The sequence below is a fragment of the Bison bison genome, unplaced genomic scaffold (assembly GCF_000754665.1).
Source record: "Bison bison bison isolate TAMUID 2011002044 unplaced genomic scaffold, Bison_UMD1.0 scf7180017864249, whole genome shotgun sequence".
NCBI lineage: Eukaryota > Metazoa > Chordata > Mammalia > Artiodactyla > Bovidae > Bison > Bison bison.
The window spans coordinates 324,440-336,171 of NW_011494821.1; the positions used below are offsets into that span (position 1 = coordinate 324,440).

General features: G+C 49.2%; 1 protein-coding gene across 1 annotated transcript; it reads left to right on the forward strand.

Annotated features, from left to right (window-relative positions):
* Nucleotides 1-910: 910 nt before the first annotated feature.
* ASGR2 (asialoglycoprotein receptor 2) lies at nucleotides 911-10,924 on the forward strand. Its single transcript, XM_010847357.1, has 9 exons — nucleotides 911-1,081; nucleotides 1,285-1,559; nucleotides 2,927-3,046; nucleotides 3,235-3,330; nucleotides 4,215-4,286; nucleotides 4,413-4,499; nucleotides 4,603-4,748; nucleotides 10,187-10,293; nucleotides 10,549-10,924. Exons 2-9 carry the CDS (start codon nucleotides 1,439-1,441, stop codon nucleotides 10,703-10,705), a joined length of 906 nt encoding a protein of 301 aa, XP_010845659.1. The 5' UTR covers nucleotides 911-1,081; nucleotides 1,285-1,438; the 3' UTR covers nucleotides 10,706-10,924.
* Nucleotides 10,925-11,732: the final 808 nt, after the last annotated feature.

Sequence of the window (11,732 nt, forward strand, 5' to 3'; positions counted from 1 at the left end):
AATCTCCTCCAGGTTGTTCCCTCCTCTGTGAAGTGGGATCAGCAGAAGTGAAGTGGGATCAGCAGAAGTGATCTGTTGCAACATGTTGTGAGAGTTACCAGAGAGCATGTCTGTGGGTCATTTAGCACCGTGCCTGGATGTGAGGCCCAAAGCTTCTGGAGCTAGGGCCACGAGAGGGCCTCTCAGTCGCTCAGTCGTGTCCGACTCTTTGTGACTCCACGGACTGTGGCCCACCAGGCTCCTCTGTCCATGGGATTTCTCAGGCAAGAATACTGGGGTGGATTGCCCTTTCCTCCTCCAAGGGATCTTCCTGACCCGGGGATCATACTTGTGTCTCCTGCATCGCAGGCAGATTCTTTGCCACTGAGCCACCAGGGAAGCCCAACCAGGGCCACAGAAGGGGCTTATTTACAAGGTTGAACCTCTCCTATCCACCGCTTTCTGGATGCTCTTCCCTCTTCTCTGCCCTCCCTGAATTTCCAGTCTCTGAGGGGCTTTACTCCCATGGAGAGTGAAGCCAGTTGGCCCAAAGCTGGGAAGCCTGATGGCTGGGCCTACAGGACGTGGGGCCTTGGCTCAGATGCCAGATTGGGCAAGAGCACAGAAGTGGCCCCTCCAATCCTCATCAGGGTTGTCTGACTAACAATTCCAGGAATCTGAGGCAGGAAGTGAAATGGGAGTGGGATAGAGAGGAAATAGCCAATTGCACCCTGGTTCCTCCTGGCTGGCCCCCCTCCCAAATGTTCCGTGAAGAGTGAGGTGACTAGCTTCCGAGGGTAGAAGGGTCAGGCCAGGAGACCCCTTCTCTGTGAAGGACAGAGACACAGTCCTGCCCTCTGCCCCCACCACATATTGACTGAGTTTCCAACTCAGTTTCCACTCTGTTTACTGTCCAAAGTCCCAGGGGCAGGAGATGCCAAGTTAGAAGCGCTTGGACACTCAGGCACACGGGTTCAGGGCCCTCACCTGAAATGGTGCTCACCCCTTCCCTCCTCTCCTCCAGCACCACCTGGTCCCCAGTTCTCCTGGTTCAAGCCCTCCTGCGTCCTGGGGCCTGGGCGGCCTTCTAGACCTTGAACAGGTAAACTGAGGTCACTGGGGAGGCAGGTGGGCCTGGGGATGTCTGGAATTAGACAGACCCTGGTTCAGAGACAGTGGGGGGGAGTCGATGGGAAGTTGTGGGGTGATTGGCATGTGTGGAGGGGAGGCTCGAGGCCCAAGCGGTCTCCTGAGAGGGGATGGGACCCAGCAGCATTTCAGCTTCCATCTCCCCTCCAACCTCAGATCCAACCCAAGCCATCGCCTAGACCCACTCTGAGCCTACATCCATCAGCCTCCACCTCAATTATCATCTTAGCAGGAGCATCAACCCCAACTCAGTCCCAGCCCTAAAGCAGCCCCGAACCCAGGCAGGGTCCAGCCACACACAGGACCCAGCATGGCCAGGGACTTCCAGGACATCCAGCAGCTGGACTCAGAGGAGAATGACCACCAGCTCGGCAGAGGCGAGGGCCCAGGCACTTGTGGGCACAGCCCCAGGAGAGAACCATTCTGGAAAGGCAAGTTCTGGTATCTGGGGCTCTCCTCCACCCTAGTCTAGCTCCCAGTCACTCTCTGTCCCTCTGAGGCCTTTGTCACATTCACCCTGTGACCAGGGACTATCCTCTGACCTCACCCCCTTCTCCATCCCCAGGATCCCAGGAAAGGGGTCTCCCCTCTTCCTTCCAACCTGACCAGTATGTGCTGTGTGTGATGGGGGGTAGGGGAAGGGTGTGTTGGAGGGAAAGGGCACAGAGAAATTTCCCCTCCAAGCCCCCCGCCTGGATCTTTCTCTAGCAAATCTTGACCAAAGTCCCCAAGTGTCTAGGAGAAAGTTTTCAGGCGAGAAAGAGCTGAGCCATTTCCAAGGTGAAGGGCGGGAGCCAGGATGTGGGAGGGGATGTCAGGTGTGGGTGGTGGTGATGGAGTGAAGCTCTGTGGAGACCAGGAGGGGTTGGGGGTTGAAGCTCAAGGAGGGGGACTGGTTAGCCTGGGCTGGGAAGAGGGACCCCTTCCTGCCTGAGGCTGGAAGAACTGCCCCTGTTGCAGCTGAGGGTGGGAGCTGGGCAGGGGAGAAGGCTGCTGTCCCACCAGGCTTCTCCTTTCCCCGGCAGCAGGTTCACAAGCCTTTTCAACAGGCTGCGTGGGGCAGAGGCCACACCCACCTACACCCCTCTGCCCCTTCAGGTCCCACAAGCTGCCTGGTAGGTAGTGAACACACAAAAGTAACTTTGGAGATTGTTGGATCTTCTGAGAATGAGAGGATTCGTGTTTCAGCAGGAGGCTTGGAGAGAGTCCAGCGGTTTTGGATTTCACGGGACAGGGGGCTCGCCTGAAAGAGGCAGGATGGACAGCCTGGCAGAGCGTGCCTGAGGGGTGCAACCATCAGCCAGCCTCTAGCAGCCTCTGCCGCCTGAAAGTGGGTTGACAGCTGGCACCTGCTCACCTGGGAGCAGCTTCCACTCTTCCCAGGCTTTTATAGGCCTAGAGTTTTCAGAAGATTTGGAGATACACTGGCTATTGTTTCCTCAAAAAAAATTTCTTTCTGCCTCTCCAGCTCCCCTTTCCATCAATTATGCATATGTTAATGACCCCACAGCTCACTGGTGCTCTTCCTATTTTATGGGGGAGTGTGGGATTCTTTTCTTTCCTGGCGTTTCTTTTTATACAGTTGTTGTTGCTATGCCTCCAAGTTCATTGAGACATATGCCTGTCTCATCTATTAATTTTATCCAGAGTGTTTTTCATCTCGGAATCTACTTTCTCCGCCTGCCCTCGCCCAGCAAGGCTGTACTTCTTCAGGCTCTGCTCCTCTGACGCTCCATGAGGTTGGCTCTCTGGCCCCCTGCCTCTGATGCCCCTTGTCCTGACACCCCTTCTCTTGCAGGGATGCCTCCTCCCCAGCCTCTTGTGCTGCAGCGTCTCTGCTCCAAGTTCCGCCTCAGTCTGCTTGTCCTGGTCTTCAATGTCCTGCTGCTGGTGGCTATCTGTGTGACAGGGTCCCAAAGTGAGGGTCGCAGGGGTGGGGCAGCAGTGGGGGCGCGGATTTGGGCAGTGCTGGGGCCAGTGAGCCACGATAGGGAAGAGATGGAGGCAGTGCTGGGGCGGGGAAGGAGACCATCCCACAGACAGTGATGAGGGCTGTCAGGTGGGACAGAGTGCGATCCACTTTGTCCTGTTTTGTCTCCTGACAAGGAGCACAGCTGCAAGGGGAGCTGCAGACCCTACAGGAAGCTTTCAGCAACTTCTCGTCGGGCACCCTGATGGACATCCTGAATCTCAGCTCCCACGGTGAGTGGGAGAGCCCCAAGGGGAGAGACTGGGATGTGCTGGGTGGTTGAGGGGTTGGTTTAGCAGCGAGGGTTGGCTGGGCCCCTTGCTGGCTTCCCTGGTGGCTCAGACAGTAAAGAGTCTGCTTGCAATACATGACAGCTGGGTTCGATCCCTGGTTCAGAAAGATTCCCTGGAGAACGGGATGGCTACCCACTGTACAGTACCCTTGCCTGGAGAATCCCAAGGATGGAGGAGCCTGGAAGGCTACAGTCCATGGGGTTGCAAAAAGTTGGACATGACTGAGTGACTTAACACACACGCATGCATGCTGGGTCCGATAGGGGAGTGTTTAGGGGTACTGGGAAGGAAGCACAGACTAGGGCGGATAACCCAACCTGAGAAGCCAGGCAAGGGTTCCAAGGATGCTGCTTCCTGAGCCGAGGGTCCATGAAGGATGAGTAAGGGTTAGAGTAGAGGATGGAGGTGGGAACCAGGTAGAGAGCAGAGTCTGATGACCAGGACATGAGGAAGACCACTGCATGTCCTAGACTCTCAACATTTCCAGTGTGGCTGGAGGGGTGGGCCAAGGGTGGGCTAGAGAGGTGGGTCAGGGCCAGGCCATGCAGGCAAGCTGTGCTAACTCGTGAGGCTTTACTTTGAGAACATAGGGAGCTACGGGAAGGATTTAACAGGGGAGTGGCCTGAGCAGGTTGTGCTTCAGAACACCACCGTGCAGCCAAGAGAAGAGTGGGTGGGGTTGGGAGCATGCAACAGAGAGCAAAGCGTGCAACATCCTAGGTCAAGGTGATGGTGGCCCCGACTGACGTGTCAGTGGCATAAGGATGGAGAAATGTTGGGGAGGCAGAGTGGAAGGGAGACAGGTTAACTTTCCTCTGTTGCAGGAGGCTTCGCCGGTGACAAGGTGAGACTTCTGGAAGCCAAGCTGGGAAAACAGCAGCAAGACCTGAAAGCAGGTCAGAGACTCTGTCCTGAGTGTGCGTGTGTGTGCTAGCGTGTATCTCCCCAGCCAGACGCTGGAGTCCTGGTCTGTGGGGCCATGCACACGGCCTACCACACCCTTGCCACACTCTGACCCTTAGATCATGCCACTTTGCGGCTCCATCTGAAGCACTTCCCCATGGATCTGCGCACACTGACTTGTCAGATGGCACACTTCCAGAGCAATGGTAGGGATGTGGTGGGGCGGGGTTGGGGGGTGAGCGTCTCCAGTCCCTCTGCGTGTCCCCTCCAGCTGGATCTTATCTCCTTCTGTCCCTCCAACCCCCTCAGGCACAGAATGCTGCCCAGTGAACTGGGTGGACCATGATGGCAGCTGCTACTGGTTCTCTCGCTCGGGGAAGCCCTGGCTCGAGGCTGAGAAGTACTGCCAGCTGGAGAATGCCCACCTCGTGGTCATCAACTCCAGAGAGGAACAGGTGAAACCACAACCTTCCCAAAGGCAGGAGGAAACCTTGGGAATGCAAACTCTGGGAGGCTGGGTCAGGCTTGTTTTGTTATTTTTTTCTAACCCGAGGAAGAAACCAGAAGCAGAAATCTGTCCCCACTCTGGGAGGTTCATGATGGAGCAGCCATTGATTCTAAGAGGTGGGAGATTACATCCAGGAGCCAGGGCAAAGGATAGGAGCCAGGAGACCAGGTGATGAGGATCAGGGCAGGAGACAGAATGAGTGGCAGGATGAACTAAAGGGCCAGGACTTCTGTGGAGAACACTGTGGAGGCGCTGACAGTCCCTGCTTGCTCTGTGCTGGCCTGGGGAACGTGATGGGTCTTTGCGTGAAAGGGACAGAGTGGGTGGGATTCACAGGAACACACCTGGCATGAGTTACTGGGTCCCTCCAAAGCACCCCGAGTCTCCCTGCCCACTGCTGCCACCAGATCACAACTCCAAAGTCCAGAGGGAAGACTCAACCCATTCGAACAAGTGGACATGTTCGGGCAAAGGAGGGTATTAAAGATAACATTTACTGAGCCCTCACTATGTGTCAGGCACTTTCATATATCCATTGCTTTAACCCTCACAACCCTATGGAGCAGGCACTCTTGTTATCCCCACTTTGAGGTGAGGGTAGAGATATATATATGGATATGGATTACGGACATATTTTACTTTACTGATCAGGTTGAAATTGCCAATATTCTATCTGTATTGGCCTATAAAGTTTCATGTGAATCAACCTAAGACTCAGTCTGTGATTTGGCTCACAAGTTCATGCTACCTACAACTTTATGGAGGATGGGATGGTACCTTTATTATTGTGAAATGAACATCAGTGTCCTGATTAATGCTTTTTGCCTTGAATTCATCTTCATGTGATATGAAGGGACTGGTCCTTGATTTCTTTTCACTTACATTTGCTTCGTGTATCTCTGCCCATCCCTCTTATTTCCAACCGTTTTGAGTCTCTGTTTTAGATGAATGATTCTCAGCCATCGCAATGTATTGTAACCTCTTGAGGAGTTTAAAACATATTGACACTTGGTCTTGCACTCAAAGGTTCTGATTTAATTAATCTTGGATTCATCCTGAGTATTGATAATTTTTTAGGCACCCCCACCCCCCATAAATGATGCTACTCTATTGTTTAGCCACCCTTAATGGCACCCCACTCCAGTACTCTTGCCTGGAAACTCCCATGGATGGAGGAGCCTGGTGGGCTGCAGTCCATGGGGTCGTAAGAGTTGGACACGACTGAGCGACTTCACTTTCATGCATTGGAGAAGGAAATGGCAACCCACTCCAGTGTTCTTGCCTGGAGAATCCCAGGGACGGGGAAGCCTGGTGGGCTGCCACCTGTGGGGTCACACAGAGTCGGACACGACTGAAGTGACTTAGCAGCAGCAGCAGCAGCAGTAATTAGCAATGTTGAGCATCTTTTCACGTGCCTGCTGGCCATCTGTATGTCTTCTTTGGAGAAATGTTTGTTTAGGTCTTCTGCCAATTTTTTTGTTGAGTTGTTTTTTTGATGTTGAGTTGTATGAGTTGTTTTTATATTTTGAATATTAACCCCTTGTTAATTGCATCATTTGCAAATATTTTCTTCCATTCCATAAGTGGTCTTTTTGTTCTGTTGATAGTTTTCTTTGCTGTGCAAAAGCTTTTAAGTTTGATTAGGTCCCATTTGTTTATTTTTGCTTTTATTTCTTTTGCCTTGAGAGACTGGTCTAAGAAATACTGCTGTGATTTATGTCCCAGAATATTTTGCCTATGTTCTCTTCTAGGAGTTTTAGGGTGTCGTGTCTTATATTTAGGTTTTTAAACCATTTTGAGTTTATTTTTGTATATGGTGTGGGGGAGTGTTCTAATTTCATTGATGTACATGTAGCTGTCCAGTTTTCCCAACACCACCGTGTTGAAGAGACTGTCTTTTCTCCATTGTATATTTTTGCCGCCTTTGTCGTAGATTAATTGACCGTAGGTGTGTGGGTTTATTTCTGGGCTCTCGCACTTGCATTTATTTTAAAATACATATCTTTAATCAGTCTAATTCTTTTCTGTTTTATATGCTTCTTTTATTTTCTCCCATTTGCTATGTGAGATGTATTCTTTTTGGTTTCTCCACTGTGTTATTTTGGACTAAATGTGGCTTGTTTTTAGCTACACTAGTAATTACTGTCATAACTTTAAATAATGGGCTGAAACTTCTTGGCTTTAAAAAATAAAAGAATTTATATAACTTTCATGAGAAAGATGAGGAAACCAGTACACTTCTTCTCACGCCTCAATCTTTTCTCGGTTTTAAAATTGAGATATCATTGACATGTAACCCTGTAAGTTTGAGGTGCACAACACCCTCGGTTGATATATTTACATATTGCAATATTATGAATAAAGTAGTGTTAGCTCTTACCTTTACCATGTCACACAATTATCATTTCTTTTTCACTGAGAACAATTCAGATCTAGTCTCTTAGCAACTTTGAAGTTTATAACGCCTCATTCATATCTCTCTCACATTCCTTACATGTATGTGCAAATAGTTTTTCTTTGAATTTCATTAATCTCAGATATATTCCAGTGTTGTACATTCTCTGTATTTTTGCTCTGAGGCTAGGAGAGTTCTTTTAACACATAAAGTTAGATTTTCATATGTTTTGGAAATTTTTCTTAAGCCATTTATTTGAATAGTTTTTCTTGCCCATTTGTTCTCTTTTCCTCTGGAGCACACCATTCAAAATGATCTCCATTGTCTACCCTCCATAGCCTTCATCTCGTTACTGTTTAAAAGCATCTGCCTACAATGCGGGAGACCAGGGTTCAATCCCTGGGTTGGGAAGATCTCCTGGAGAAGGGAGCAGCCCACTCCAGTATTCTTGCCTCCCCTGCCCCAAAAAAGGGGCTCAAAGAAATATTGGGCTTCCCTGGTGGCTCAGATGGTAAAGCGTCTGCCTGCAGTGTAGGAGACCTGGGTTTGATCCCTGGGTTAGGAAGATCCCCTGGAGAAGGAAATGGCAACCCACTCCAGTACTCTTGCCTGGAAAATTCCATGGACTGAGGAGCCTGGTAGGCTACAGCCCATGGGATCGCAGAAAGAGTTGGACACGACTGAGTGACTTCACTTCACCTTCTTCCTCTCTTTTCCTTAGTTTTCTGGGCTCTTTTTTCATGACTGTCTTTTGTATCTCAGACTTGATTTTTTGTTGAGGTTTTTTTTTTTTAATGTAGCTCAAAATTTTCAGTTTCTTCTCTTTATTTATCATTGTTATCTTTCTTCTTTGATTTTTCTTTTGTAGTTTTATGTCGTTCATCTCCTCTTTAATGTTTCTGAGGATATAAGCTATTCTCCAATAGCTTCTTAGGTTTAGAAACATGCTTTCTTTACAAAGTATATTTTTCACTTCTCTTCTTGATATCACAGTGCTTTTTTCTTCCTCCTCTTCCTTTCCATCCTCTTTATTTTTTCTCAGTTTCCATGATAAAACTCCCCCAGGCTCCTTCTTTGAATGGGCTGAATTCTTTCTTGCCTGTTATTTACTCATGAATAGGGCAGAAGTGTTCTCATGGACTGTCTTTTCTGATCATCTGACACTATTTCATCCCTCCCCTCAGTCTTCACCTGGGTTTCCCAGGTGGCGCGGTGGTAAAGAATCTGCCTGACGATACAGGAGATGCGGGTTCAGTCCCTGGGTTGGGAAGATCTTCTGGAGTAGGAAATGGCAACCTACTCCAGTACTCTTGCCTGGAGAAGTCCATGGACAGAGGAGCCTAGTGGGCTACAGACCATGAGGTCACCAAGAGTCGGACATGACTGAGCACACACGTGCACACACACTCAGTCTTCAACACAGGGGGCTGGATATTGATGCTTTGTATTGTTCATTCAGTTATTCAACTTCTTGTGGTGATGGGAAGAGGGGACTGGGGCAGTGGGCAGCAGCAAAGAGAATATCTTGCCTCCAGGCATTTTCCCTCCAGCTTCGTTGACCCTCCTGAATTTGGGGAACAGCCCTAGGAGCCCTTGAGAGCTGTCCCTTCATGTACAGGATATTGACTATTTGCAGGAGTCTAGAATTCAAGAATGCTACTGTATCTGCCTTCAGATGAGGTGACTAACTGCAGTTTTAATTAAGTGTCTAGGAAGGGAAAGTGGAATTAGGAAATTTTCCTCCAGATGCAGTTGGAGACCCTTCATATGCTATCAAAGGAAACTGCTACATATGCATGTTGGTGAACCGACCCCCTCTGCTTCCTTCATAAAACAAGGTGACCACACTCTATGCTGCTGCCCTCCCAAGCCAGGGGGCTTAAGGCCTCAGTTCAGTTCAGTTGCTCAGTCGTGTCTGACTCTTTGTGACCCCGTGAATTGCAGCACGCCACACCTCCCTCTTAAGGCCTCAGAAAGAGCCATATCTCTTAAGAGAAAGCCACTTCCTCTTAGGAGGTATGCATGGATCCTGGGAAGCTATCTCAAAAACCACTTTTGTCCCACGCCCACCAGCTGGACAGCTTGGCTGTCCCTCACATATAGGGCATCTTCTTATTTTCAGCCAGACTGCCAGAGCCCCTGTAGCCAAGTCATAACAGAGCTCTGAGCAGTGGGTCCGAGCTTGGAAGCTGTAGGGCCTGGAGAACAACAGACGTGGCAGCTGTATGTAGAAGTGAAGTGAAAGTGAAAGTTGCTCGGTTGCGTCTGACTCTTTGCAACCCTGTGGACTGTAGCCTGCCATACTCCTCTGTCCATGGGATTCTCCAGGCAAGAATACTGAAGTGGGTAGCTGTTGCCTTCTCCAGGGGATGTTTCCAAGACAGGGATTGAACCCAGGTCTCCTGCATTGCAGGCGGATTCTTTACCATCTGAGCCACCAGGTAAACCTGTATGTAGAAGTAGGAGCAGATAAATGTACGTGAGAGGCAAGTGAAACCCAGATCTTTACTGGGTCATTGGGTCACCCTGAGGGTGGCAGGGGTCAGGATCCCAGAGTCTGAGGTTGTGGGCAGAAGACAGGGAAAAGATTAGAATAGGGGTCTAGCAGCCGTGAGTTAGGAATGAAGTGGGAGGACAGGTCAGGGGACAAGGGTCACCAACTCAGACCCTGGGTTGTTACCCTGGGCTCCACAGATACCCTCAGTTCCTTAATCTCACATGTAAAGTGTAAACCATTAGGGTGTCCAATTTACAGAGCGTTATGGGGATGAAATAAGATAATCCTTGTAAAGCAATTAGTACAATGTTTAGCCCAGTAAATGTTCACTCAATAATAGATATGGTTGCAGAAGAAAAAGCCAGGAACTTGTATTGGGAGCTGTTGCTTCAAGGTGGGGACAGATCAGACTGGGGGTGAGGTGAGGGCGCCACAGCTAAGGCCTGAATGGAGGCACAAGGGACTAGAAACTTCCCTCCCACCTGTTTTCCAGAAGTTCATTGTACAACACACAAACCCCTTTAGAGTCTGGATAGGTCTCACTGACAGCGATGGCTCCTGGAAATGGGTGGACGGCACAGACTACAAGCACAGCTACAAGTAAGTGGCTTCTCCTTGTCTCTCCCCATTAATTTGTCCTGGGGATGGCCATCTGGTCTCTGCCCCCGGTACACTCCCACTCGTCCCTCAGGGACCAAATTCTCCCACCATCTCCCGCCTCACCCAGATTCTCAGCTCCCAAGACTGCAGTCATGGCTCCCTGAACCCCAAAAAGCCATGCATTTCTGAGATGGGGGGTGAGGGTTGTTGGGATGAGGGGGCCATCTGGAGCGGAGCTTTGTCCTGCCTTCCTAGGAACTGGGATCCCGCTCAGCCCGATGACTGGCGGGGGCACGAGCTGGGGGCCAGCGAGGACTGTGCAGAGATCAGATGGGATGGGCGCTGGAATGACGATTTCTGCCAGCAAGTGAAACGCTGGGTGTGTGAGACAAAGCGGAACATCACCATGTAGCCGCCCACCTCCCCCAGCCTCCAGCAGACCTCTGACCCGCAAACCCTCCTGCCTGGGCATTTTGAAGAAAGGAAGGAGAGGAGAGTCTTTAGAAGCATGGGGAGAGCTTGAAGAGGGATAGACGCGGGGGGCTGAAGAAGCTCTGACCCTGGGGAGACAGCTGCTGCCTTCTTCTGAAATTCACTGTGATTATTATTATTATAATTTTCAGCTTCCTCAGTGGTGTAGTGTGTAACTTGTGCTTAGTCACTTAGTCATGTGCGACTCTTTACGACCCATTGGACAGTAGCCTGGCAGGCTCTTCTGTCCATCGGATTTCTCAGGCAAGAATACTAGAGTGGGTTGCCATTTCCTTCTCCAGGGGGTTCTCCCCAACCCAAGGATCGATCCCACGTTTCCTGTGTCTCCTGCATGGAAGGCAGATTCTTTACCTGCTGAGCCATCAGGGAGTAGGAAAAGGACAAATACTTGAAACTTTGTGTGGACTGGTTATTTGGAACTGGGAAGTGTAGGATTCAAAGAAGAGGGAGGGAGAGGGTCTCGAAGAGAGAGCTCAAGCGTTGGACAGCTGTCCCTGACACTTAATCTTTTTTCTTACGCTCCCCTACCTATGAAGTTTTATATTTTTATTTGCTTATTTGCTTGGTAATTTGCTGTTTTTTTTAATATTTAATTTTTTTATTTTTTGAATTATGGAAGTATGATAACACATTTATAAGAGACTTGGAAAATACAGAACAAAGTTATATATAGTTTTACTATATATTACAAATTATTTTTTTAAATATTTAAAGATTTTTAATTGGAGTTTCAATATCAAACTCTCAAAAATTAATAAACTGAATAGACAGAAAAGTAAAAGGCTCTAGCAGACCTGAAAAGCACTATGAACCAATTTAACATAATTAATATTTATACAGTTTTCACGCAACAGTAGTATGCAAATTCCATTCAAGTTCCCATAGGCTGTAAACCAGGAGACACTGGAATGTATCCAGGGATATAAAATAAGGCTTGATACCTAATC

Coding starts and splice junctions, on each gene's coding strand:
- ASGR2 (XM_010847357.1), top strand. CDS start 1,439: ATGGCCAGGGACTTCCAGGACATCCAGCAGCTGGACTCAGAGGAGAAT. Junction 3,331..4,214: donor CCTGAATCTCAGCTCCCACG/GTGAGTGGGAGA, acceptor CCTCTGTTGCAG/GAGGCTTCGCCGGTGACAAG. Junction 4,749..10,186: donor TCAACTCCAGAGAGGAACAG/GTGAAACCACAA, acceptor CCTGTTTTCCAG/AAGTTCATTGTACAACACAC.